The sequence below is a fragment of the Oncorhynchus keta genome, chromosome 10 (genome assembly GCF_023373465.1).
Source record: "Oncorhynchus keta strain PuntledgeMale-10-30-2019 chromosome 10, Oket_V2, whole genome shotgun sequence".
NCBI lineage: Eukaryota > Metazoa > Chordata > Actinopteri > Salmoniformes > Salmonidae > Oncorhynchus > Oncorhynchus keta.
The window spans coordinates 58,921,092-58,948,629 of record NC_068430.1 but is presented as its reverse complement, the minus strand read 5'-3'; the positions used below and the strand labels follow the sequence as shown (position 1 = coordinate 58,948,629).

The 27,538-nt window shown below is 40.9% G+C and overlaps 1 protein-coding gene across 5 annotated transcripts in view; it reads left to right on the top strand.

The window, feature by feature from the left end:
* LOC118389061 (CSC1-like protein 2) overlaps positions 1 to 25,595 on the top strand; it is a 91,016-nt gene extending 65,421 nt beyond the window's left edge. For 4 of the 5 annotated variants that reach the window (XM_035778782.2, XM_035778783.2, XM_035778780.2 and 1 more), the window contains 10 exons: positions 8,160 to 8,313; positions 9,326 to 9,432; positions 12,931 to 13,017; positions 13,946 to 14,011; positions 14,282 to 14,444; positions 14,528 to 14,633; positions 16,829 to 16,996; positions 17,279 to 17,415; positions 17,555 to 17,641; positions 19,729 to 25,595. In XM_035778782.2, the coding sequence (XP_035634675.1) occupies positions 8,160 to 8,313; positions 9,326 to 9,432; positions 12,931 to 13,017; positions 13,946 to 14,011; positions 14,282 to 14,444; positions 14,528 to 14,633; positions 16,829 to 16,996; positions 17,279 to 17,415; positions 17,555 to 17,641; positions 19,729 to 19,911 (1,258 nt within the window). In that variant the 3' untranslated portion in view covers positions 19,912 to 25,595. The remainder of the gene's footprint in view (positions 1 to 8,159; positions 8,314 to 9,325; positions 9,433 to 12,930; positions 13,018 to 13,945; positions 14,012 to 14,281; positions 14,445 to 14,527; positions 14,634 to 16,828; positions 16,997 to 17,278; positions 17,416 to 17,554; positions 17,642 to 19,728) is intronic. The other variant, XM_035778781.2, reaches the window with a different exon arrangement.
* Positions 25,596 to 27,538: the final 1,943 nt, after the last annotated feature.

The following is a 27,538-nucleotide window of genomic DNA, read 5'->3' as shown; positions in this document are numbered from 1 at the left end:
TAACATTTCTTCAGACGTAAGTGTTTTCTTTCCAATGGTACCAATTATATGCATATCCTGGCTTCCGGGCCTGAGCTACAGGCAGTTTACTTTGGGCATGTCATTCAGGCAGGAAGTGGAGAAAAAGGGGCCTAGCCCTAATACAAATAATAATAATAATAATATATGCCATTTAGCAGACGCTTTTATCCAAAGCGACTTACAGTCATGTGTGCATACATTCTACGTATGGGTGGTCCCGGGAATCGAACCCACTACCCTGGCGTTACAAGTGCCATGCTCTACCAACTGAGCTACAGTAGATGCTACAAACACCTATTATTTTTGTGGAAGAGTGAGAGGAGAAAAAAGTCTGACCTACCCATTCCTGTTTAAGCTTTTTTGTGCTCCTCATCTGATAAGTGTGTCTCCTGGAGGAGGGCAATGTCACAATCCATTTGTTTTAGCTGTGTCAATATTTTAAGCCCTTGCGTTATAAATCAAAAGTGAATTCATTGTCAGTATAAAGTGTCAATATAAAACACTACAGACCTTGATTTGAATGGACCTTTTCCTTGTACCCATATTTGCAGAAAGAAATGGTCCCTTGTTTTTAATTTCAATACAAAACACACAGAAACAACAAGAACGTCCACACCAAAAACCAGTGTCTCCACTAGAACGAAGGGAGCCTGAAAAGTGAAATTAAAAGTAGAACACATAAGACTGCTACATTCCTGGGTTGCAGATCTTGGTGGTGTTCTTTAAACAAGGGGGGTTATTCACAAGACCCAGTACCGGGGCAATTGTAGAAACTAAGTGATATTTCGGCCTATATTATATCTGACCTAATATTTATCACTTGACAATTTCACTTCAGCGACCTACCATTTAAGAGTTGCCTGGATGCAAAAATAAATAAATAATCGACAAAAAAGGGGAGAGGCCCATAAACAAACCCTCATTTATTTATTTTTTACCTTTACTTAACTAGGCAAGTCAGTTAAGAACAAATTCTTATTTACAATGACAGCTTACAGAAACAATGACAGCTTGCACTCCATTATAAACTATGAAATATAGCCCCATAGCCTATTAAATGTTTTCCCAACTCAAATAATATTAGTCGATAAGAAAACGCAAAAAGAAATCATTAAGATAATAAATACATTAGCCTGCCCACATATTCTTCTATGACTGTCTCTCCTTCCAAAGCAGGCTTTCCTAAACAGTAAAGGTTAAAGGCTGGAAAAAAACATACAATGCATCCAAAAGCATTGTTTAAATAAATAAAGGATTAGCACTTTTTGTAAATATTTTGACTAACCTATACTTGGGTAGCCTATATGTAATTGCCATAAACAACGTAAACCATTGATAATCTTTACTCTTTAGCCTATTAAAAGAGAAAGTGGGAATGAGAAAATCAGGCTATTCTGTTTATTCCAGATTGAATAATTACCTCCATCCCAGCAAACTGTAGGTCAAAGATTGATGAATTAGTCCAGCAGTATGATCCCAGTTATGAGCATAAATCCAGTTAGTTTCAAGTCCTTAAGAAGAAGGGGTTGCTTCAGTAGTCAATGTGGATAGGACATTTTCCCGCAGTAGATTTAGGCTACTTCTTTGGCCTTGAGTCCTTCTCTCACTCCTTCTGGGCCCAACCATTTGCCACGTAGTCTGCAAATTTTTCCGGACCCTGTCCTCTGCTCTGGAAGGTGGTGTAATCCCAATGGAGTGCAGGAAGGACTCGGCAGGCACAGAATCAAAGATGTGGGTGACGCGCAGCGAACATCAGAGAGTATGTGATGTTTTTGGCTGCCAATTCTCTCTTGATTCTATCGTAATATTTTCTCTTCTGCAATAGCTCTAGAGAATAGTCATTGAAGATAGATATGCGTTTGTCTTTGTAGAATAGGTCTCCCTTGGTTCTCGACAGCTGCATTATATCCTGTTTTGTTTCGAAGTTGACAAGGCGCACGGTGATAGCGCTGGGCCTCTGTGTCTCCTTCTCTCTGGGCCTGCTCTGGGCTGCAGGTGTAGTTCTGTGGGTCCTCTCTATGACCAAAGGTGTAGCAGTATCGATGTCCAAAACCTCCCTTAGCATCTTGTAGACATTTTCTGCCCCCTTTCTGCATTTGGTTTTGACCCCAAAAATTCTAATATTATTACGATGAAAAAGTTTTCCAAAAAGTCTCCTTTTCTAATTCCTAACTGGCCCATCAGGTAGCTAATAGCCTGGTAATGTATTACCCGTTTATCATTTTTCTCTAGAGTAGCCTTCGTGCCATTGATAGTGATTTGCATTTTGCATAGGGAGGTGGCTGTTTCTCGTCTAAATAACTTAAATTCTGCCATGAGAGATGAATCTCCGGCCATCTCTGTTTCGTCTGTGATGGCGAACTCTAACACCTCGTGGAGTTTGGCTCGGTGAGCGACTTAATCTGCTACGTTCACCGTGTTTAGCTTCTCTTTGATGCCGTTTTCACTTGAATATTTATCCTTACTCATTGTCAGTCCGATTTAGGTCAAATATGTACTTTTAACTCGTGAAGTTTAATTTAATTTAGGCCAAAATTGTTACAGAGCTTGATCAGCAAACAGCCTTTCCCCAGAATTCCATGCAAGATCCTCTTGTAGAATATTCTGACTCCGGAAAGGGGTATGTGTCACCATGCTGACATACTGTGTCTAATCCTTTATACTAAGGCATGAAGCAATCCACATATTTTCTGAAATGTATCATATCTGTTAGGCTTGGGCGGTATACCGTTAACACCGTTTATTGGCGTATTTGGAAATAGCCACAGGATGGTTTTTCAAAACAATTTCTTAAGTTTTTTTTTATAAATGTTAATATTTGTTGCCACTTAAGTAAATACCTGCAGTCAACTTGTGAAATAAGTTAGGTTCAATGAAGAATGCAATCTTTATCTCCTATCACATAATTTTGCATGATGAAGTTTACCGGTAGTCCCGGTTGTTTACAACTATGACAGACCTGAGCCTTGTGGGTCACTCACTGTTGTGCAGCACATGCCAGGTGATATATACTTAACAAAAATATGAACTTAATATGCAACGGTTTTACTGAGTTACAATTCATATAAGGAAATCAGTTAGTTGAAATAAATGAGGCACCTAATCTTATTACTATTATTTGTTACCCCTTTTTTTCCTCTCCAATTTGTGGTATCCAATTGGTAGTTATAGTCTTGTCTCATCGCTGCAACTCCCGTATGGACTCAGGAGAGGCGAATGTTGAGAGCCGTGTGACCTCCAAAACACAACCAAACCAAGCCGCACTGCTTCTTGACACAATGCTTAACCCGGATTCCAGCTGCACCAATGTGTGGAAGGAAACACTGTACATCTGGCGACCGTGTCAGTGTGCACTGCCCCCGGCCCGCCACAGGAGTCGCTAGGCCACGAGGGGACAAGGACATCCCTACCGGCCAAACCCTCCCCTAACCTGAGCGATGCTGGGCCAATTATTTAGACAAAAGAAAAAGGCTCACTAACAAGGATGTAAAACACATCTCTGCACAACATTTGTGAGAAGTAAACTTTTTGTGCATATGGAACATTTCTGGGATATTTTATTTCAGCTCATGAAAAATGGGACCAAGATTTTACATGTTGCATTCATATTTTTGTTCAGTATAGTAACAGTATGGAATTGAAATGTTGGAAGTTAAATATCCTATAACTATTAACTGTCTAAAATGTGCTAAATGTTCTGCAGTTGTGCATTTGGTTTGCTAATTTAGTAGCTATCTAGCTAAGTGGTTAGCTTCTTTCAAAATCAAGTTAAGCTTGGTAACAGAGAATCCCCTCCTGATGTCTGATATTTGTTTTGTGCATGCAGCAAACTGTGAGTAGCCTGTTTTTAGTTAGTTGTGTAACTTTATGAGCTGAGATGTCTGTCATACAATAACTTTAGGTCAGAGACGATACAATTTCCGCAAAGCGATCATTAGCATTTAGTTAGCATTCTCTATGGGATGTTACATGTACTTGTTAGCATTGCTAACCGTCAGATTACAATAGCACCCCTTGTGTTCAGTGCCAGTATTACAGAATAACCCATTATGGGACAAGGTCGGTATGAAGGTATGACAATCTGGATATCGCCTAAGCCTAATATCTGTAGTCATTACCAGATCATTTGCTTGTCATTCAACATTTTTAAAACTATTTAAATACATTTCCTTGCATAATATGTAATATTCATCCTAGTATGTCTGATCGAACCTGGGCTAAATCCTCCTCATGACATGTCCAGCGCCCAAATTATAAATCAGTGTGGTTCTTCACAAGAAGGTGACATATCTGAGCATTCATTTGCACCATATCCAGTAGTAGACTATACAAGACACAGAAAGGCAAACATTGTCATATTTCATCCGAGTTGCTATTTCCAAAGCATATCTCTGTTATTTCTGTAAAAAAAAAAAAAAAAAATCTGCATAGCAAATCCAGAGCTCCAATCACAACACATATTGCATTTTCTGGAAATATGCAAACGTAGGCCAATCTTTGCTAACTGTTTGTTTATTTATTTAACATAAAATAAAACGCCCTCTACTCCTGCCTGCCCTGTTTTGATATGGACGATGGGTGCAGATTGAGTCACCAGCTGTGGTCCCTCAAAGTCCAGACACAACACGGTGGTAGTATTGGTTTGTAATCCACTCCAAACTGTCAATGCATAAATCATTAATCAAAATTGTCAATGTTGCAAGAACATATTGTCCATTCACAAAACCATACCACAAGGTAGCTACTCTACCTGCTTCATTCTTGACGAGAAGATCAACTGGAATAAGCTAACTAGCCAGGTTGCTATCTTATATTGACCAGTAATACAAAATCTGCCTAAACATTTTAAAATGTTAGCTGTCAGCTTGAGGCTTGATGGGATAAATAAAAAAATCCCTGAAGAGAAGGCAATTTCTTAATTTGTTAGCTGGCTAGGCTACCAGTTAGCGTTTAACGTAAACTCACTCACTTTTGTACATCGCCTTGGTCTGTACAATTGACCTTATTTTAGCGCCCCAAAAACGTAATACTTCCAGATCAACTGTATTGTCAATACCATTGTAAAGCACAATTTCTCCCCTTTCCAACAGAATCAATTGCATGACCCCCACGCTGCCCATTTCTGCATGATTCAAGAAGGCAATGAGCCCCGTCGGGTCTTTTTAAAAATGGCGGGTGGGGAAGCGAAACTAATAGTGAGAAGGAGAGATGTTGTGTGGGAAAATGGCTTTTTTTCACTCGATCTGTCCAACAAATCACCTTATCGCTTCTAAAATGTAAATAAAACACTATAAGAGTTTATATAATATGTCATTACATACCTATTTGAGAAGGATGATCGCTTGTAGTGATGACGCATAAAATGACTAGGTGCCCCCTAGTGCTACACCTGGTGGAGAGAGATTGTAAGACAGAAATGGGTGCTTTATGCGTGCTGTACGTTTTTTTTAAATTTTTTTTTTATTTCACCTTTATTTAACCAGGTAGGCTAGTTGAGAACAAGTTCTCATTTGCAACTGCGACCTGGCCAAGATAAAGCATAGCAGTGTGAACAGACAACACAGAGTTACACATGGAGTAAACAATTAGCAAGTCAATAACACAGTAGAAAAAAAATGGGCAGTCTATATACAATGTGTGCAAAAGGCATGAGGAGGTAGGCGAATAATACAATTTTGCAGATTAACACTGGAGTGATAAATGATCAGATTGGCATGTACAGGTAGAGATATTGGTGTGCAAAAGAGCAGAAAAGTAGATAAATAAAAACAGTATAAAAACAGTATGGGAATGAGGTAGGTGAAAAAGGGTGAGCTATTTACCAATAGACTATGTACAGCTGCAGCGATCGGTTAGCTGCTCGGATAGCTGATGTTTGAAGTTGGTGAGGGAGATAAAAGTCTCCAACTTCAGCGATTTTTGCAATAGTCACAGGCAGCAGAGTACTGGAACGAAAGGCGGCCAAAATGAGGTGTTGGCTTTAGGGATGATCAGTGAGATACACCTGCTGGAGCACGTGCTACGGATGGGTGTTGCCATTGACCAGTGAACTGAGATAAGGCGGAGCTTTACCTAGCATGGACTTGTAGATGACCTGGAGCCAGTGGGTCTGGCGACGAATATGTAGTGAGGGCCAGCCGACTCAAGTCGCAGTGGTGGGTGGTATAAGGTGCTTTAGTGACAAAACGGATGGCACTGTGATAGACTGCATCCAGTTTGCTGAGTAGAGTGTTGGAAGCCATTTTGTAGATGACATCGCGTCGAGGATCGGTAGGATAGTCAGTTTTACTAGGGTAAGCTTGGCAGCGTGGGTGAAGGAGGCTTTGTTGCGGAATAGAAAGCCGACTCTGGATTTGATTTTTGATTGGAGATGTTTGATGTGAGTCTGGAAGGAGAGTTTGCAGTCTAGCCAGACACCTAGGTACTTATAGATGTCCACATATTCAAGGTTGGAACCATCCAGGGTGGTGATGCTAGTCGGGCATGCGGGTGCAGGCAGCGATCGGTTGAAAAGCATGCATTTGGTTTTACTCGCGTTTAAGAGCAGTTGGAGGCCACGGAAGGAGTGCTGTATGTTCGTTTGGAGGTTGGATAGCACAGTGTCCAATGACGGGCCGAAAGTATATAGAATGGTGTCGTCTGCGTAGAGGTGGATCAGGGAATCAAATATATACAGAGAAAAGAGTCGGCCCGATGTGGCACCCCCATAGAGACTGCCAGAGGACCGGACAGCATGCCCTCCGATTTGACACACTGAACTCTGTCTGCAAAGTAATTGGTGAACCAGGCAAGGCAGTCATCCGAAAACCGAGGCTGTTGAGTCTGCCGATAAGAATTTGGTGATTGACAGAGTCGAAAGCCTTGGCGAGGTCGATGAAGACGGCTGCACAGTACTGTCTTTTATCGATGGCGGTTATGATATCATTTAGTACCTTGAGTGTGGCTGAGGTGCACCCGTGACCGGCTCGGAAACCAGATTGCACAGCGGAGAAGGTACGGTGGGATTCGAGATGGTCAGTGACCTGTTTGTTGACTTGGCTTTCGAAGACCTTAGATAGGCAGGGCAGGATGGATATAGGTCTATAGCAGTTTGGGTCCAGGGTGTCTCCCCCTTTGAAGAGCATGACACGTCACAATCTAACGGAGGGTCCGTTTTTTTCAACTTTTCTCCAATACTATAGGGCCATTACCATGTCTATCAACGCTTGAATAGAAACGTAGTTCACACCCCAGATTTTGAAGTCAACACAGTCGCTACAGTCCCATTAGTTTTCTTTGTAGCCTCGTTTGAATGTTGTGGTTGCGCACATTTGTACAGAATGGGGTGAGTTTACGTTTCCCACCTAGCTAGCTACTGCTGGTGGCCAAATTTAGCTGACGTTCCTGATTCTAGTTACTAAGATAACAAAACATCCTAAATTAGATACTCACTTTAGCTTTAACTTCTTTGGGGTATTTTTGGAACAGCTTCTCACTTCTTTATTTATCCAGTTGTCAGTTTGACCACACCGTTAACACACTTATTTGTGGCACCCAAATTCCAAAATGACAGTTGGAACTTGTTGCTAGGCTACCAGTTAGTGATTTTAGCCTGCAGTTTATGCGCACCTTTATCAAGAGGCAATATCAAAATTATAGCTGGTTTCTGAAAGAATGATATGGTTTAATATTTGTCGAATTATTGAGCAAGTCCTCAAATATGCATCAGAAATGTTCCCTATTTAGCATAGTAAAATGCATAGCAAGATCCTGATATGGACCTCAGTCAAGAGCATATGCATTGTATGTACTGAGAAAATATGCTTTGCAGGCCTACTGTCAATATTTGTCATCATATAGAGAAAATAAGATATAAAACAGAATAATAGTATGTGCGTGTGCACACGGGTGTGAATTTTGGTCGATAAATTTGATATCTGTAGATTTGATATCAACAAATCTTATGATTGTATTGACATCTTTTAAGTGATGAACAAAACTAGTGTTCTATTTTTCTTTTGTATTTATATTACCTTACCAGAAGGTATTGTATTAAGTCTGATATGAAGGTAACACTTTAATGTTCATATTGGGATGACTTGTTTAAATGTTGTATGATTTACAAATGATCTCTGTGTCTATCCACTTCTCTCTGACAGGGAGCACTTATGGTTGGGGGGCGTTTCCTGGTGGATTCGCTGCTTCATCATCAACTGCATCCTTTTCCTCCTGCTCTTCTTTCTCACCACCCCCGCCATCATTATCTCCACGATGGACAAGTTTAACGTCACCAAGCCTGTGGAGTATCTCAATGTAAGGTCATCTTCGATATCCCCCCAATGTATTTCACTACATATCAAAGTTTTTGTCGTGGTCTGGCTGGTCTAGTAGCCTCTGCTACACAGGTCCTCAGTATCGGCATGGGTTCGAATCCAGCCTTCTGTCCTTTGATACAACCTTTCTCTATCTTTCCCCACTGTTGTTCTCTCCCACTATATGTTCAATCTGAAAATACCTTTAAAATATGTATTCTTTTTTTAAAGGCTTTGTCAACTGAAACTTAAATTGATTATACGTTGACATAATGAAAGAAAATTATGCTCTGTGAATTTGCTAGTACGCCCTTGTACAGGGCAATTTATTCCAGCCCTAGAAAGCCATATCACTGCTAGTTTTCTTTTCTACTTGTTCGTTAATTGAATGTCATTGATTGACCAGAGTTAATCTGGGTTGTGTTTATTAGGGCAGTGGTTCTTAAACCCCCAGCCGTTCCATGTATTTGATATATTCCAGAGCTTTCAAACCTGATTCAACTTGTCAATAATCATCAAGCCTTTGACTATGTCATTTAGGTGAGAGCTAGTTCAGGATTACACAAAGATTTTGAAAAGTCTGGGGATCCCCGAGGAGAGGTTTGAATAAACACTATTAGGGTAGACCACAAAATAACGTTTTAAATGTTTTGCAGCGGAAAATGGAGAATTACCATTGTTATTGGTGAATTCTTGGTAGTCCCTTTCCATTTCATTTCTTTCCTTTAATGAACACAACCCTGCTTTCCCAGGTTTGATTCAGTCCTTGATTAGAGGGTAAAAATCAAAACCAGCAAAGCTTCTGACGTAATTTAATATTCATACCCTGCCCTGCCTTAGTACTTTGGTCAGTGAGAATTCAGTCATTGTTCTTAGCATGGTGTTATAGATTGCAGTTGGACAGAATCAAATGCTTTTTGGTACAGAGCTGAATATGAGGGCCTTTGCGGAGCAAGGCTTTGTTGACACTTAAGGAAATTTCTGTCTTCTGTTCCCCTGTAATTTTTCTCCAGAACCCCATCATCACCCAGTTCTTCCCTACTTTGCTCCTGTGGGCTTTCTCTGCCCTGCTGCCCACCATTGTCTACTACTCTGCTTTCTTCGAGAAACACTGGACGAGGTACTGTTTACTTTTCTATCCTAACTACACTACCGGTCAAATGTTTTAGAACACCTACTCATTCAAGGTTTTTTGTTTATTTTTTACTATTTTCTACATTGTAGAATAATAGTGAAGACATCAAAACGATGAAATAACACATGTGGAATCATGTAGTAACCAAAAAAGTGTTTTATATTTGAGATCCTTCAAATAGCCACCCATTGCCTTGACGACAGCTTTGCATATTCTTGGCAGTCTCTCAAACAGCTTCATGAGGTAGTCACCTGGAATGCATTTCAATTAACAGGTGTTCCTTGTTAAAAGTTAACTTGTGGAATTTCTTTCATTCTTAATGCGTTTAAGCCAATCAATTGTGTTGTGACAAGGTAAGGGGGGAATACAGAATATAGCCCTATTTGGTAAAATACCAAGTCCATATAATGGCAAGAACAGCTCAAATGAGCAAAGAGAAACGACAGTCCATCATTACTTTAAGACATGGTCAGTCAATCTAGAAAATGTCAAGAACTTTTCAAGTTTCTTAAAGTACAGTCGTAAAAGCCATCAAGTGCTATGATGAAACTGGCTGTGATGACTGCCTCTGCTGCATAGGCTAAGTTCATTAGAGTTAACTGCACCTCAGATTGCAGCCCAAATAAATGCTTCACAGAGTTCAAGTAACACACATCTCAACATCAACTGTTCAGAGGGGACTGTGTGAAGCAGGCCTTCATTCTCAAATTGCTGCAAAGAAACCACTACTAAAGGACACCAATGAGAAGAAGAGACTTGCTTCGGCCAAGAAACACGAGCAATGGACTGGTGGAAATGTGTTCTTTGGTCTGGAGTCCAAATTGGAGATTTTTCGTTTCCAACTGCGGTGTCTTTGTGAGACGCGGTGTGGGTGAACCAATGTATTTCCCAATGTAAAGCATGGAGAAGGAGGTGTTATGGTGACACTGTCTGTGATTTATTTAGAATTCAAGGCACACTTAACCAGCATGGCTACCACAGCATTCTGCAGTGATACGCCATCCCATGTGGTTTGCGCTTAGTGGGACTAGAATTTGTTTTTCAACAGAACAATGACCCAACACGCCTCCAGGCTGTTTAAGGGCTATTTTACCAACACGGAGAGTGATGGAGTGCTGTATCAGATGACCTGGCCTCCACAATCCCTCGACCTCAACCAAATTGAGATGGTTTGGGATGAGTCGGACCTCAGACTAAAGAAAAAGCAGCCAACAAGTGCTCAGCATATGTGGGAACTCCTTCAAGACTGTTGGAAATGCATTCCAGGTGAAGCTGGTTGAGAGAATGCCAAGAGTGTGCAAAGCTGTCAAGGCAAAGGGTGGCTATTTGAAGAATTTCACATACACTGCTCAAAAAATAAAGGGAACACTTAAACAACACAATGTAACTCCAGGTCAATCACACTTCTGTGAAATCAAACTGTCCACTTAGGAAGCAACACTGATTGACAATAAATGTCACACGCTGTTGTGCAAATGGAATAGACAACAGGTGGAAATTATAGGCAATTAGCAAGACACCCCCAATAAAGGAGTGGTTCTGCAGGTGGTGACCACAGACCACTTCTCAGTTCCTATGCTTCCTGGCTGATGTTTTGGTCACTTTTGAATGCTGGTGGTGCTTTCACTCTAGTGGTAGCATGAGACGGAGTCTACAACCCACACAAGTGGCTCAGGTAGTGCAGCTCATCCAGGATGGCACATCAATGCGAGCTGTGGCAAGAAGGTTTGCTGTGTCTGTCAGCATAGTGTCCAGAGCATGGAGGCGCTACCAGGAGACAGGCCAGTACATCAGGAGACGTGGAGGAGGCCAAAGGAGGGAAACAACCCAGCAGCAGCATCGCTACCTCCGCCTTTGTGCAAGGAGGAGCACTGCCAGAGCACTGCAAATGACCTCCAGTAGGCCATATCATTTAGCTTGCTCTGTCTGGACTCCAGAGTAAGTAATCAGTCAATCAAATGTATTTATAAAGCCCTTTTTACATCAGCCGATGTCACAAAGTGCTATACAGAAACCCAGCCTAAAACCCCAAACAATGCAGATGTAGCCTTGCACAAGCTTATGCGAGCTGTAGCGGCTCATAGGGTAGGAGCCGAACTCCTGTTTCTGTAGCGCGAGTCGGGACAGGACGCTAGTCTAGCACAGGGCCTTACCCCCAATCTACAGCATCTTAATGCTGAGTGCCAAGCAGAGATGCATCAGGTCCATTTTTTACCCTCTTTGGTTTAACTCAGCCAGGGATTGAACTCACAACCTTCCAATCTCAGGTCAGACACTAACCACAAGCCAACTGCGTTGACTCCAGAGTAGTGACATATATCCCTTGTTGATATTGGCTACTAAAATGAATGACCTTCCGATCCATGTAGGTGTAAAGAGCAGTTTATGCGTCACTGTTTATGGCTGTAATGACAGGCTACACTTGTGGCGCGATTGCGGATGCATGTTTACGTGTGCATGCATGCATGTGTGTGTGGGGGGTTGCACCACTCCTTTTTGGGGGTCGCGGGTCAAAAAGTTTGAAAACCACTGGGATGATAGTGGCAACAAACAGTTGGGTTGGATATAGTAATGGTAGGCTTCAGTATTTCTTACAACATTCTATTTTGACTAGAATTGTGTTGGTAATTGATAATAGTGCAGCATTTATTCCAGTTCAAAATAGATCAAAATACTTGTGCTGCTTTCCCCTCATCTGGTAATGATTGCTCAAAAAGTCTGTGACTGCAGAGAAGCTATTTTGGTTCTTTTTGATAATTTTATTTTAGCCACTGTTACCCAGAAATGATTTGGTATTGAGATAAAAACGACTGCATTGGACCTTTAAGAGTACATGTGGCCATTAAAGTTATGTTCTGAGAGATCTTTAATTCCAACAGCTCTTTGTGCAGATGTTGACAATGGGGAATCACCAACATTAATGGGAGGGGTTTCTTACAGTTGACCTATGTTATTTCCACTTGATTTGGGGTTTTCTAAAGATCACACACACTTAAATTAGTATAATTGTAGAGATGAGGACAGCTATTCTGATTACCGATGGCTTTCTGGCGCTCGCGGCTGCCGGGGCATCACCCAAGTGGGTGCTACAAATTAGTAGTGAAGAGGAGTAGCTACCTACAGAGTCCACAAGGAGAGGCTGAGGACGTCGGCGACAGCGAGGTGTGCTGATGGCTGCAGACCCGTCTCTGACGCTTGATAAAACCACTGAGCTCCCTGGCTGTGACTGTGATCAAGATGCTCCCTCCACCGCTCAGACCATTCCACCTTCCTTCTTGCCTCAACTCCCTGACATTTTGATTTGAAATTGGTTGTATCATCCTATTAATTTAAATGTGTTTCTTGTATATGTTACTGTAATTTAGCTTTTAACTGCCCTAGTATACGTGAAACTAAATGAAATAGACCATTATCATCATGTAAGTGATTTAATGCTTCATCAGTGACATTGGCCTTTTTTCTCTTTTTTTTTTTAATGGGCAGGTCAGGGGAGAACCGGACCACCATGCACAAGTGCTACACCTTCCTCATCTTCATGGTCCTCTTGCTGCCTTCACTGGGTCTTAGCAGGTACCTGTTAAACTGTGTTTTAAAGTCGCAAAACATTTCATGCAGGTCGTTAGTTATTTCAACTAAGGTAATATGCCCTGTACTTTTTTAACTAATATCCCTTATGAAATCCCTTAAAGACATGCTCTAGAACTTGGGCATCTACTAATTATTTTTTCAACCTACCACTTTGGATGTGTCAATGTGTAGTTTATGCATAATCGATGAGCAGAATTACTGTCTTCCCTCAATTAGCCACGAAATCCCTAGTATGAAAGCGACTGTTTTTCTGGAAACTCTGCTGTGCCATTTTCCCAGAATTTTCCCCCACGTGGGTCAGTGCACATATCTGTACTTATGTGACTTAGTACGCTATTTTCGGGGATCCATTTATGGCTCATGAGCGCTACTTTCAGAACTACTGGCTAAAAAGTTTGGACAATGTCATTAATAACCCCAAAAACCTAACCTAACCTTTTAATAATAATAATAATATATGCCATTTAGCAGACGCTTTTATCCAAAGCGACTTACAGTCATGTGTGCATACATTCTACGTATGGGTGGTCCCGGGAATCGAACCCACTACCCTGCCGTTACAAGCGCCATCATAGAAGACTTTTTGAAATATAACTACATGAAATCGTAAATGTAGGGGCATATCTTATGCCTGGCACCTGGAAAGAGATTGAGGTTTAGCTCTAGAAATCAGCAGGTGAAGTACAGTAGTTTCCCTTGGCCCTAGGTAGGAAGTTACAGTGCCTGGCTGTGCAAGTCCACCTTGGCCCAAAATGCCCTGGAGAGATCGATTGTTTTTGCCAAATTAGTTTATCAAATAAATGGCACATGAATAATCAACCAATATCTGCCTTCGGATATCAACCAAATTATGACCTGCCCAGGGAAGCTAATTTGATTTCATTTTTTGTTGTTGTTGCTTTTAATACAGTTTGGATGTCTTCTTCCGCTGGCTGTTTGATAAGAAATTCCTTGCTGATGCCACTGTCAGATTTGAGTAAGTATTTCTATTTTTATAGAAGAGATCCATTGCTGTTACAGCTGGTATTTGCCTGGTATTGTGGGGAAAATATGTAGTACGTCCTGGTACTGTACTTTCAACACAATTGCTAATTACCTGGTACATAACAGCGTTTCTCTCAATGAAACCAAAGCATAGTTACTGTGTGATTTGTCAGGCCATTACTCGTAAATACCAGTGAAATGTATTTACAGTACTATGGTAAATGCTATCTAATCACACTGGTGGTTTCTCCCCCTGTATAAGGTGTGTCTTCCTCCCTGACAACGGAGCCTTCTTTGTCAACTATGTCATCGCCTCAGCGTTTATCGGTAACGCCATGGACCTGCTGCGGATTCCAGGCTTGCTCATGTATATGATCCGACTGTCCCTGGCCCGTTCCTCTGCAGAGAGGCGCAACGTAAAGAGGGTAAGAGTCCTTAAGGAATATATTGCCGCTGGCTTGCTCAAGTTCAATTGACTTTTCAATGCTGAATGTTTTCGTGTCTACAGCATCAAGCGTTTGAATTCCAGTTTGGAGCGGCCTACGCCTGGATGATGTCCGTCTTCACTGTAGTTATGACATACAGCATCACCTGTCCAATCATCGTCCCCTTTGGTGAGTCAGCCCGCCTCTCCCTAGAGAGGAAAGGGGTAAGAGGGAGAGAGTGGGGAGAGATTGAATAGGGGAAGAGAGAAGACTACTCTCCCCTCTCTTGGGCCACCTATTGGCAGTTCTTTGTATGCGTCAGAATGAATCACCAAGGAAATTATGGAAAATTAAACTCTGTGTTATGCCTAGAACAGGCTGACCCACTCCTGGTGTGTACATACAGTATTAATACATCACTATGTTAAAGCACTGTATAGGTACAAGTCGGGTGCTTGAAACCAGAAGCGAGAGCCCGTTCAATCATATTAAACCATCTAGTGTTCAGCAAATAACAACACAATGTCATATACAGGTCGCCTAGTAAAATAATTAACATCCAATCACATTAACCGTTACTCTCTCGTAGGAATTAGCCAAACATAGCTGCTGCTCATTCTGTTTGCTCAAATGGATAAATGGTTAAAAAAAAGTAAGTCCATACATAGACATACCAGCTCACCACGTACCAACTCTCCGCAACTATATTCAATGTGCGGGACATACCAGCAGTACTACACCTGCACCTGTCGACAACACAAGTTGTTCTGCTTCATGAGCACATCCAAAGCTAGCATCAGTAATTCTACATTTGTTGTTTGCCCAGCTAGCATGAACACTGACAGTTGTGATTCTGATGCAGCTGAAGAGCTACTGCCCCCTTACCTGGGAAAGCACCAAACAACAGAATTTAATGTGTTTGAGCCAATCGCTTGTGTTGTGACAAGGTAGGGGTGGTATACAGAAGACTTTACCCTATTTGGTAAAAGACCAAGTCCATATAATGGCAAGAACATCTCAAATAAGCAATGAGAAGCGACAGTCCATCATTAGTTTAAGACATGAAGGTCAGTCAATGTGGAACATTTTCAAGAACTTTCAAAGTTTCTTCAAGTGCAGTCGCAAAAACCGTCAAGCGCTATGATGAAACTTGCTCTCATGAGGACCGTCACAGGAAAGGAAGACCCAGAGTTACAGCTCTGCTGCAGAGTATAAGTTCATTAGTTACTAGCCTCAGATTGCTGCCCAAAGAAATGCTTCACAGAGTTCAAGTAACACACATCTCAACATCAACTGTTCAGAGGAGACTGCGTGAGTCAGGCCTGCATGGTCGAATTGCTTTAAAGAAATCACTACTAAAGGACACCAAAAAGAAGAGATTTACTTGGGCCAAGAAACACGAGCAATGGACATTAGACCGGTGGAAATTTGTCCTTTGGTCTGATGATTCTAAATTTGACATTTTTGGTTCCAACCAGTGTCTTTGTGAGACGCAGAGTAGATGAACAGATGACTTCCACATGTCTGGTTTCCACCGTGAAGCATGGAGGAGGAGGTGTGATGGTGTAGGGGTGCTTTGCTGGTGACACTGTCAGTGATTTATTTAGATGTATATACCCTTGTCTACTTTAGTAAGAATGGGAACATTTGCTTTTTGGACAAAAGTGAACACACATTTATTAATTTAGTAAATACTTGTAACCCCTTCAAATCAGGAATTTAAACTGTAGCAACCCAGGTGTAATCCCCAAAGAGCAAGCACAGACTTATCTTTGGCATGGGTCCTCAGATCCTCAAAAGGTTTTACAGCTGCACATCGAGAGCATCCTGAAGGGTTACATCACTGCCTGGTATGGCAATTGCTAGGCCTCCGAGCATAAGGCACTACAGAGGGTAGTGCGTACGGCCCCGTACATCACCGGGGCCAAGCTTCCTGCCGTCCAGGACCTCTATACCAGGCGGTGTCAGAGGAAGGTCCTAAAAATGTTCAGACTCCATGCATACCATTTTAATAACCCTACTTTCATGTACAGAATTACCGCGACACCGGTGCCCCCACACATTGACATTGACACAGACTCTGAACCGGTACCCCCTGTATATAGCCCCGCTATTGTCATTTACTGCTGCTATTTGATTATTTGTTTTCTTATCTCTTACTTTTTTTATTAGGTATTTTCTTAAAACGGCATTGTTGGTTAAGGACTTGTAAGTAAACATTTCACTGTAAGGTCTACACCTTTTCGGCACGTGACAAATACAATTTGATTTGATGTCAGTTGTCTCCAGCAAATACCTAAAATGGGTGGGGGGGAGGTGCATGTTCAGTAGTTATACCATTTAAACAACACTTCTCAAACAAAGAAAATTCTCCCTCTTTCTAGGTCTGATGTACATGCTGCTGAAGCACCTGGTGGATAGATACAACATGTATTATGCTTACCTTCCCTCGAAACTGGACAAGAAAATCCACTCCGGTGCTGTCAATCAGGTGGTGGCAGCTCCCATCCTCTGTCTCTTTTGGCTGCTATTCTTTTCCACCATGCGCACAGGTAAGGGGCTGGGGGGGGGATCTTTTTCTTTCCTGAATTAGTGGTAATTTGGATTGTTTAAATGTGTATTTATTCATACAACAACACAGAGTTACACATGGAGTAAAACAAACATACAGTCAATAATACAATAGAAAAATAAGTCTATATACAATGTGTTAGTAATGTGTTAGTACCTTACACTTACCACCTTTTTCAGAGGGTGAGTCCTGAAGTGAAACAAATTAAATGACAGTAAATTAAAGTAAATTATCATCTCTTTGCACTTTTTAAAAAACCCAGGCTTTGTAACCCCCACGTCCATGTTCACTTTGGTGGTCCTAATCATCACCATTGTGGTATGCCTGTCGCACGTCTGCTTCGGCCACTTCAAGTACCTCAGCGCTCACAACTACAAGGTACGGGTCACTGTGCTCAAGGTACGGCTCACCAACACGCCAAGTGTCCAGTCCTTCAATTCAGGTAGCAGACTTAGGACAAGTAGTACCATAGAGGATAATCTCTGACAGCTCTTTCCCCTTCTTTCCCCCTTTTCTTCCCTCCTCTGGTCTTAAACAGATTGACACCAAGGAAACGGATGTTGACGTGGTTGAAAATGGTCGCCCTCCACTCCGCACCTTCTCCTCTCCTTCTAATAAGTCTCAGGTAAGCAGATAAAAAAAAATGTTAGTATTCCAAGCTGTTGAATTGTGGGGGACTAGAATGGAATTGTCCAGATGGCACAGTGAGATTGGCCCAACGTTATCGCAATGCGTAATTTTGTCTAGTGTTCCAACGATGTGTGTTTGTTTGCTCCCTTGACAAACAATCTGACTTTGGTCCAAATCTGGGATTCAAAAAAACAACAAAGCAGCCACCCGCCATTGTTTGGGAAAATGAAAAAAAGATGAGACTGGAGAAATGTAACCACTCAAATTCATAGACCGAGCTATCGGTGCAAGGACGAACCGTCTGTGAGATCAAAGTTATAGCTTTAATATTTTATGAAGCTATACAGTACTTCGACATTGCAGCCGACTTTCAAAAGCAAGTCGAGCTTGACTGATCTACAAATCAGCTTGCATCATAAATAACTACTCAATATTATTTGTAGATCAGTCAGTCACAATGAGGCATCACGGTTTTGATGCTCCCGAACACGGCCCATGTCAAGTGTTTTCGGATCATGTCATCGGAAATACTTTTCTTCCTCTTTATCTTTTTGAGTACGAAACATAGATACACAACATTTTCATGTGGGTTCGTTTCCCAAGAGCACACATACGTAAAATGTATGCACACATGACTAAGTTGCTTTGGATAAAAGCGTCAGCTAAGTAGAATATATTATTATATATGCTGATGTTGGGGAGGTGCTGAAAATGATGAATATGAAATGTTCCTTTAATTTGAAATGACATGAAAATCACCAGCTCGACCTGCTATCACGCTATGTTTGCAAGTGCTAAATTGCTTGTGTTATAGTGGAAATTCTGACGAGTCGGGTTCTGATGCCCGACTTGGCTGTATATAAATGTTTGTCTGCTTGTCAATGCAACTACGTACCATCTCCCTGTCAGCTTTTCACCAGCAGCATACCACTCTGCACCCCACTTCTGTCTTGCTTCTGAAGCTAAGCAGGGTCGGCCCTGGATGGGAGACTAGATGCTACTGGAAGAGGTGTTGGAGGGCCAGTATGGGACACTTCACCTCGGGTCTTAAGATCAAATCCCAATACCCCAGGGCAGTGAAGGGGACATTGCACTGCTTAGGCTAGCATCTTTCAGATGGGACTTTAAATGGGTGTCCTAAATCTGTGGTTGTTAAAAGTCCCACAGCACTTATCGCAAGAGTAGGGGTGTCCTGGCTAAGTTCCATCATGGCCAACTAATCATCCCCTAATTGGCATATTTCACTCCTCACCTCTCCACCATGCTAGCTGATGTGTGGTGAGGGTTCTGGCACAAAATAGTTGCTGTGCATTACCCAGGTGGGTGCCACACATTGGTGGTGGATGAGGTGAGTTTCCCCCTTATGATCTAAAGCGCTTTGAGTACCGAAGTTGGTTGAAAGGGGCTATACAAATCCAATCCATCATTATTATAGACTTTTGACAATTTGCTCCCTGTGTATTCCCTGTCCCAGTGATGGTTTGGAGTCAGCAGCCCTTTTAAATAGGTCTTAATGTCAATTATAATATCTGTAATAGAGAAAAAGAGAAGAAAGAATAAGAGAAAAATAAAGAACTTTGAAGTTGCTTGTTCACTAGTCATTCTGATCATATTCAATGTAAACAAACAGCAGTGTCTTGCTGATTTACTAATGGTTCACATTCTTGGCAGTTGAACATGTGAACATTTCTCGCATAGAATGGGCGATTTTCTGCCCGACTAGATGCACAGGCATTGTATTGCATCAACCAATGGTTGTGTCGACTACGCAGTCAGGCATCATTTTGCTATATCATCTGATATGTTTAACTGATATGTTAAATACCTATCCAGGGCTTGTAAGAGCTGGCATTGATCTGCAATGTAGTCAGGCAGGAACTCAACCATTGTATGTATGTATGGGTTATGATGAAGTATGAAGCAATACAAAGCTAAGGAGTATTCTTTCAAAAACAAGTGGAAGTTGAAATTATCAGTACAAATTCAAACACCTTTAACTTCTCACGATGCCATTTATAAACATATTAATGGTGATGTGCAAGATCCTTCATAACATTGAATGTTTGTTTCTTTTCTCCTTAGCAACCAACGTACATTGCCCAGGTTTTACAGGACCCAATCATGGATGATGCTTGCACAGGCAGTGGGGAGGAAGATCGGGGGTCCTCACAGGATGAGGAGATGATAAACACTGGGAATAGTCTCAATGAAGCTGACTTCCAGTCCGGTGAAGACAGCCTCATAGCCAACGAGGTCCACCAGTAACACTACCAGCTGAGAAGGGGAAAGAGCGAAAGATGGTGAGAGAGGGATTTTGAAGAGGATGAATGCCAGACACGAACAACAAACCACCAACTTCACTTTGGATTCTAAAACAATTTGCACTCATTCCTCCCCCATGCTCCCCCACCTTTTTTCAGTTGTGCCTCTGCACATTGGCATTACCAGAAAATGCCAGGTACATCACCCCCCCCCCCACACACACACACACACAGTGTAATTGTGAATGGTTTTGTTAAGTATAATTTGGAGCTTGTCTCTGCGGATTCTTCAAAGTCCCCTCTGTGTATTTTGAACACCTATCAGCGCGATATGAATCTGGGTGTTGACGCCCCTTGTTTTATTTATTTATCTACTGGAGTCCTACACTTTTATGGAGATTCTATGGAGCACAAGTCCAACACTGGTTTTCATCCAATCCAAAAAGATGGAGTCCCAGGAAAGAAACCATACAATAGCCTAGACTTTGTACATATCCCAAAATATGCCAACTGTCTTTGTCTCTTATTTGAAAGAGGGGGTCAAAATTGTGCCTGGTTTGGGTTTCTTTTCATCCATGTTTCCTTACTAAATCCCCATCAGTGTGGCTCAGGACTGGTGGAGAGGTCATGAAAATTAGGCTACAAAGCCTCTAATGAAATCCTGCTCCAAGCACAGGTCCCATTGAACTTTTATGGGTCTACAGACTCATACTCAAACTAAACTTGGTTCATTCTTGTCAATGTGCAAAACACCCTGCATTAGGTCTTCTTTCTCAAAGCTTATGAACAAAATGACTTGCTTGCCCCTTTTTTCTTTGATATCTTATGTTTGTCATAAGATATTCACTTTGCCACTGAACATCCTAGTCATGTGATTGGAGACACCATCTTAACATGACGTATAAAAACATGATGCAGTCACTGTCAAGTTTGTGTATTATTATTATTTATTTTTTACTTCATGCGTCTCACGTCACTGAATGGGCACTGTTGGAGGATATCAGGTCCATCACATCGGCCCTCTGTTGTATCATCGATATTCCAAAGACTACAGTGGGCATGGCATGCCAAACAGACCAGGGTCCGCTCAGATGGATTGTGGGGTTTCTGGTGTGACTTGTGTTGACATGGCATTTGTCTACTGTCCTCCTGCCTGTGATGCCCTGTCAGTCACCTGGTCTTGCTGCTCCCCTCCATCCTGTCCATCTCAGTTTCCAAAGGGTCAGTCATGGATGGCTTGGTGACTCTTGCAGCCACTAACGTTGTACAGTTTTTATTTTGTCTTTTATTTTTTATTTTACCTCTACCACCTTAAACATATGAACATATACACCTGAAATAGGAAGCACATTTTCTTGTCGGTGTATAGTTCAAATAGGCAACTTCGACTCTAACTGGGTTCTGTTCACCTTGGAGAACTTCAACATTTTACACAGTAGTACAATAGTTTAGCCTATGTTGTAGATCCAGGGAAAAGCTGGGAGACATGAAGAAACTGGTCTTGCCTCAAGTACTCTCTACCCTTAAAATCCTCCAGTCAGAAGTACGATATATGCATCTCTGGAAAAGCCAAGTCCCAATGCATTAGCTGTTTTTCTATGCTTTCTCTGAAGGAATAGAAATTAAGTGTAGATTAAAAATGTAGTATTTTGCTCTTCAGGAGTCATACCTATGAAAGGTAATTGTTCAGATATACAGCACCAATGAATAGCGATGCTTCCATTTATTTTTGTCACATCAGTTTGGGTGCAGTGTGTGTCTCTGATTGGAAGTGCAATCAGCCAGGTGTCTGTCTGATGCAAATTGGCTCTCGGATTCTTTTCTCAGCCCGCATAGCAACTTCCCCATTTGGTGTTCACAGTTATACCCTGGGAAATTGTGGTGACATTTCAAAGGCAGTGTGCAATTTCTTTTCTTAATGCACTTCAAGCACAAAACACATGAAAACGCAATCAAATACTTCCATAAAAGGCACTGGGTAGAAATAAATTAATGCTATGTATAACTATGTATATAATTTCATATATATCTTAAATTACCACAATTTCATGAATTTGAAATAATCCAGTCCAAAACAGAAAAAAAGTGGATAACAGGTACATTAGGCAGAATTAAATGTAACTTTCCTGAAGTATTAAATCACTGGGTAAGTATATCAATATACAGTAGTGATGGCTCTATCTCCCTAATACTTTTAAGTGGAGCATTCTAAGTATTTCTTTATAAACCTAGCCAGTCCTTTCAGATCTGTGAACACCATAGGGATTTGGCCAAATGGACCAAAAATGGACCAGGCCCAAGAGTGTGGCTCCACTGACTAGTCCAACAAATGAGGTGCACTGATAGTGAAGATCTGCTAGAGGTCACTGTATACCTGTGTTTTTGTATTACTATTATTATCATGTTTTGGAACGGGACGAATCGTCTCTGTGCAAAATGACTTGTTGTAACAAAAAAATGATGTTTTACCAATTTGCATCAGGAACATGCAACAGCAAGCCTGACATGCAGCAAAGAAATAGAACTAGAGCAGTGACTTAAGGAAATGTTCAAGTCTCAGGTGTACTTGTTTGGAAAAAAAATAATTTTTGTTTAAATCTGTTTTTTTTACATTGTGATAGTTGTTTTCAACTTTAAGCATTTCGATCTGTTGATGAAGCTAATCTATGAAAGCTGTGGCTATTGGTAACATTCTATCAGGTAGGAAAATAAAAACATGTACCGTGGTTGTCTTATTAGCAGCACAGTTTCCTCTGTAGACACTGAAATTACCATTGTATTGTGGTTTGTCCCTGTTTGAAAACCATAGCTACATGCTGGAGATATTGTAGCTTTTCTGTGTCTACTCTGTTCTGTAACATCTGTTTCCCTTTTTAAGTGAATGTGCACTAACACTGTTCATGATTGTATGCACTCTAACACAAGACTAACAACTATCCAGTGGAAGTACATTTTCCTGACAATATAATAAATATTTTAAGAGGCTTGCTTGCTAATGGACAGTCTATTTCTCAATGGAAATTAAGTTACTTTACAATAACACTATTCTACAGTGACGAAAAAGCCTGAGATATTTTTGTAAATCGCAAAAGGAACTGTTTTCAGTGACACAGCCTATTCCAGATGTGATACCGATGTATGTATTATGTTGAAAGCTGTGACGATGCCGTTACATGTATTGTGATTTTTTATTTATCATGAACTGACTTTTTATTTTATAACTTGCTAAGGATTTAAGTTATGAAAATAAACATGCCTTGATAGAAGGATTCGGGATCAGGAATGGTTTGCTAAAAGTTTATGATTAGATTTCTATATACACTACCATTCAAAAGTTTGTGGTCACTTAGAAATTTCCTTGTTTTTGAAAGAAAAGTCCATTTAAAATAACATCAAATTGATCAGAAATACTGTGTAGACAGTGTTGATGTTGTAAATGACTATTGTAGCTGGAAACGCAGATGTCTTTATGGAATATCTACATGGGCGTACAGAGGCCTATTATCAGCAACCATCACTCCTGTGTTCCAATGGCATGTTTTTGGCTAATCCAAGTTCATCATTTTAAAAGGCTAATTGATCATTACAAAACCCTTTTGCAATTATGTTAGCACAGCTGGAAAGTGTTTTGTCTATTAAAGAAGCAATAAAACTAATCGAACCCACAAATGCTGATGCTCCAGATACCCAACTAGTCTAAAGAAGGCCCATTTTATTGCTTTTTTAAATCAGGACAACCGTTTTCAGCTGGCGGCAGGTAGCCTAGTGGTTAGAGCGTTGGACTGGTAACCGAAAGGTTGAAAGATCAAATCCCCGAGCTGACAACGTAAAAAATCTGTCGTTCTGCCCCTGAACAAGGCAGTTAACCCACTGTTCCTACGCTGTCATTGAAAATAAGAATTTGTTCTTAACTGACTTGCCTAGTTAAATAAAGGTAAAATAAATTAACATAATTGCAAAAGGCTTTTCTAATGACTATTTAATTTAGCCTTTTAAAATTATGAACTTGGATTAGCAAGTCCAAAACAGAAAAAAAGTTAACAGAACAAAGGGAGAAATAGAGAACTAAAATCACTGGTTAAGAAGAGCCATCACTGCCGTTCATTGACTAATACTTTTAAGTGGAGCATTCTAAGTATTTCTTCGTAAACATAGCCAGTTCCTTCAGATCAGTGAACACCATAGGGATGGGTCCAAATGGAAAAGACTAGGGACCAAAAATGGACCAGCGTGTGGCCCCACTGACTAGTCCAACAAATGAGGTGCACTGATAGTGAAGATCTGCTAGAGGTCACTGTATACCTGTGTTTTTGTATTACTATTATTATCATGTTTTGGAACGGGACGAATCGTCTCTGTGCAAAATGATTTGTTGTAACAAAAAAAGGATGTTTTACCAATTTGCATCAGGAACATGCAACAGCAAGCCTGACATGCAGCAAAGAAATAGAACTAGAGCAGTGACTTAAGGAAATGTTCAAGTCTCAAGTGTACTTGTTTGAAAAAAAATACATCTGTTTTTTTTGTGTGCATTGTATTAGTTTGCAACTTTAAGCATTTCGATCTGTTAATGAAGCTAATCTATGAAAGCTGTGGCTATTGGTAACATTCTATCAGGTAGGAAAATAAAAACATGTACCGTGGTTGTCTTGTTATTAGCAGTACAGTTTCCTCTGTAGACACTGAAATTACCATTGTATTGTGGTTTGTCCCTGTTTGAAAACCATAGCTACATGCTGGAGATATTGTAGCTTTTCTGTGTCTATTCTGTTCTGTAAATTCAGTTTCCCTTTTAAGTTAGTGTGCACTAACACTCTGTTCATGATTGTATGCACTCTAACACAAGACTAACAACTATCCAGTGGAAGTACATTTTCCTGACAATATAATAAATATTTTAAGATGCTTGCTTGCTAATGGACAGTCTATTTCTCAATGGAAATGAAGTTACTTTACAATAACACTATTCTACAGTGAAGAAAAAAGGCTTTGAGATATTTTTGTAAATCGCAAAAGGAACCGTATTATGTATTATGTTGATAGCTGTGACGATGCCGTTACATGTATTGGGATTTATTTATCATTGTTCCTAACGATTTACGTTATGAAAAGAAGAATGTGATCTGAAAAATAAACATGCTTTGATAGGATTCTATCACTAACAGGAGTCATGGTTGCTGATAATGGACCTTGGTACGCCTAAGATGATTTTTAATGGAATATCTACAGTTTCCAGCTACAATAGTCATTTACAACATTAACAATGTCTACACTGTATTTCTGATCAATTTGATGTTATTTTAATGGACTTTTCTTTGAAAAACAAGGACATTTCTAAGTGACCCCAAACTTTTGAATGGTAGTGTATATATGTTTTTGTAAATAGCCATAAATTCCCTATTAAGTTATGGTAGTGTTATGAAGTACATAATCTACAGTTTCTATAAAACATGAGTAAGGGTATGGCTACATATAAACACAGCAAATGGTCACACGTTTGTTTGCTTTTCAGTCTCTACTAACATTCATGCTGCTTCCCTTCACTAAGACAACTAAGGAAAGTTTCATTTGAGGCTGTAGATTTGTCAGGTTGTGTGTACTATTAATTTTTACTTTTGTCCAATGGTCTGTATGGTGAAGCATTTGTCATTATCTGTTCCTTGATCAATAAAATTGGCATTCATCCTTCATGTTGGTTTATAAGAACATGATTGAGGAGCGATCCCTGTGGTAGCAGAGATTCCATCTCTTTTGACATAATGCTGTCCCAGTTAGGTTTTGTAGGATATTGGATTCCCATTCAAATACAATTTATTTATATAGCCCTTTTAACATTAGCTGATATATCAAAGTGCTGTACATAAACCCAGCCTAAAACCCCAAACAGCAAGCAATTCAGGTGTAGAAGCACAGTGGCTAGGAAAAACTCCCTAGAAAGGCCAAAACCTAGGAAGAAACCTAGAGAAGAACCAGGCTATGAGGGGTGGCCAGTCCTCTGCTGGCTGTGCCGGGTGGAGGTTATAACAGAACATGGCCAAGATGTTCAAATGTTCATAAATGACCAGCATGGTCAAATAATAATAATAATAATCACAGTAGTTGTCAAGGGTGCAACAAGTCAGCACCCTCGGAGTAAATGTCATTGAGAGTATCTCTACCGCTCCTGCTGTCTCTAGAGAGTTGAAAACAGATCTGGGACAGGTAGCACGTCCGGGGAACAGGTCAGGGTTCCATAGCCGCAGGCAGAACAGTTTAAACTGGAGCAGCAGCATGGCCAGGTGGACTTGGGACAGCAAGGAGTCATCATGCCAGGTAGTCCTGAGGCATGGTCCTAGGGCTTAGGTCCTCCGAGAGAAAGAAAGAAAGAGAATTAGAGAGAGCATAATTAAATTCACACAGGACACCGGATAAGACAGGAGAAATACTCCAGATATAACAGACTGACCCTAGCCCCCCGACACAAACTACTGCAGCATAAATACTGGAGGCTGAGACGGGAGGGGTCAGGAGACACTGTGGCCCCATCCAATGATACCCCCGGACAGGGCCAAACAGACAGGATATAACCCCACCCACTTTGCCAAAGCACAGCCCCACACCACTAGAGGGATATCTTCAACCACCAACATACCATCCTGAGACAAGGCCGAGTATAGCCCACAAAGAGCTCCGCCACGGCACAACCCAAGGGGGGGCGCCACCCCTGCGCAATCTGTAACGCTTCAGTGATCGATTGAATAGAGCCTCCAGTTTAATATTTTTCTCTGTCTCAAAATCCACATCAGACATTTTAAAATCGGACGTCGTGGCACTTGGTATAACGCTACATGTATAGCTGCTCCCATAAGATCACCTGGCACATTTATCCCTAAGCTAACCTGACAAGTTGGCCAGTGACTATTTCCTGTAACAAATTCCTATCAAGAGCTTAGACTTTATATCCACCAACCAATGGCATTTCTTAAAATAGGTCAATTTGGCCACCAGTGGGATATTTTTATCCTCCAAATTCAAGGTTTACTTTTGTTCCACTTTGTAAATAAATGTAGTTTGCCAACATTGCATAGGTTACTTGCTACTAGTGCAAAATTCAAAAAGGCACATTTTCATATACAGTGCCTTGCGAAAGTATTCGGCCCCCTTGAACTTTGCGACCTTTTGCCACATTTCAGGCTTCATTTTTTTGTGAAGAATCAACAACAAGTGGGACACAATCATGAAGTGGAACGACATTTATTGGATATTTCAAACTTTTTTAACAAATCAAAAACTGAAAAATTGGGCGTGCAAAATTATTCAGCCCCTTTACTTTCAGTGCAGCAAACTCTCTCCAGAAGTTCAGTGAGGATCTCTGAATGATTCAATGTTGACCTAAATGACTAATGATGATAAATACAATCCACCTGTGTGTAATCAAGTCTCCGTATAAATGCACCTGCACTGTGATAGTCTCAGAGGTCCGCAGAGAGCATCATGAAGAACAAGGAACACACCAGGCAGGTCCGAGATACTGTTGTGAAGAAGTTTAAAGCCGGATTTGGATACAAAAAGATTTCCCAAGCTTTAAACATCCCAAGGAGCACTGTGCAAGCGATAATATTGAAATGGAAGGAGTATCAGACCACTGCAAA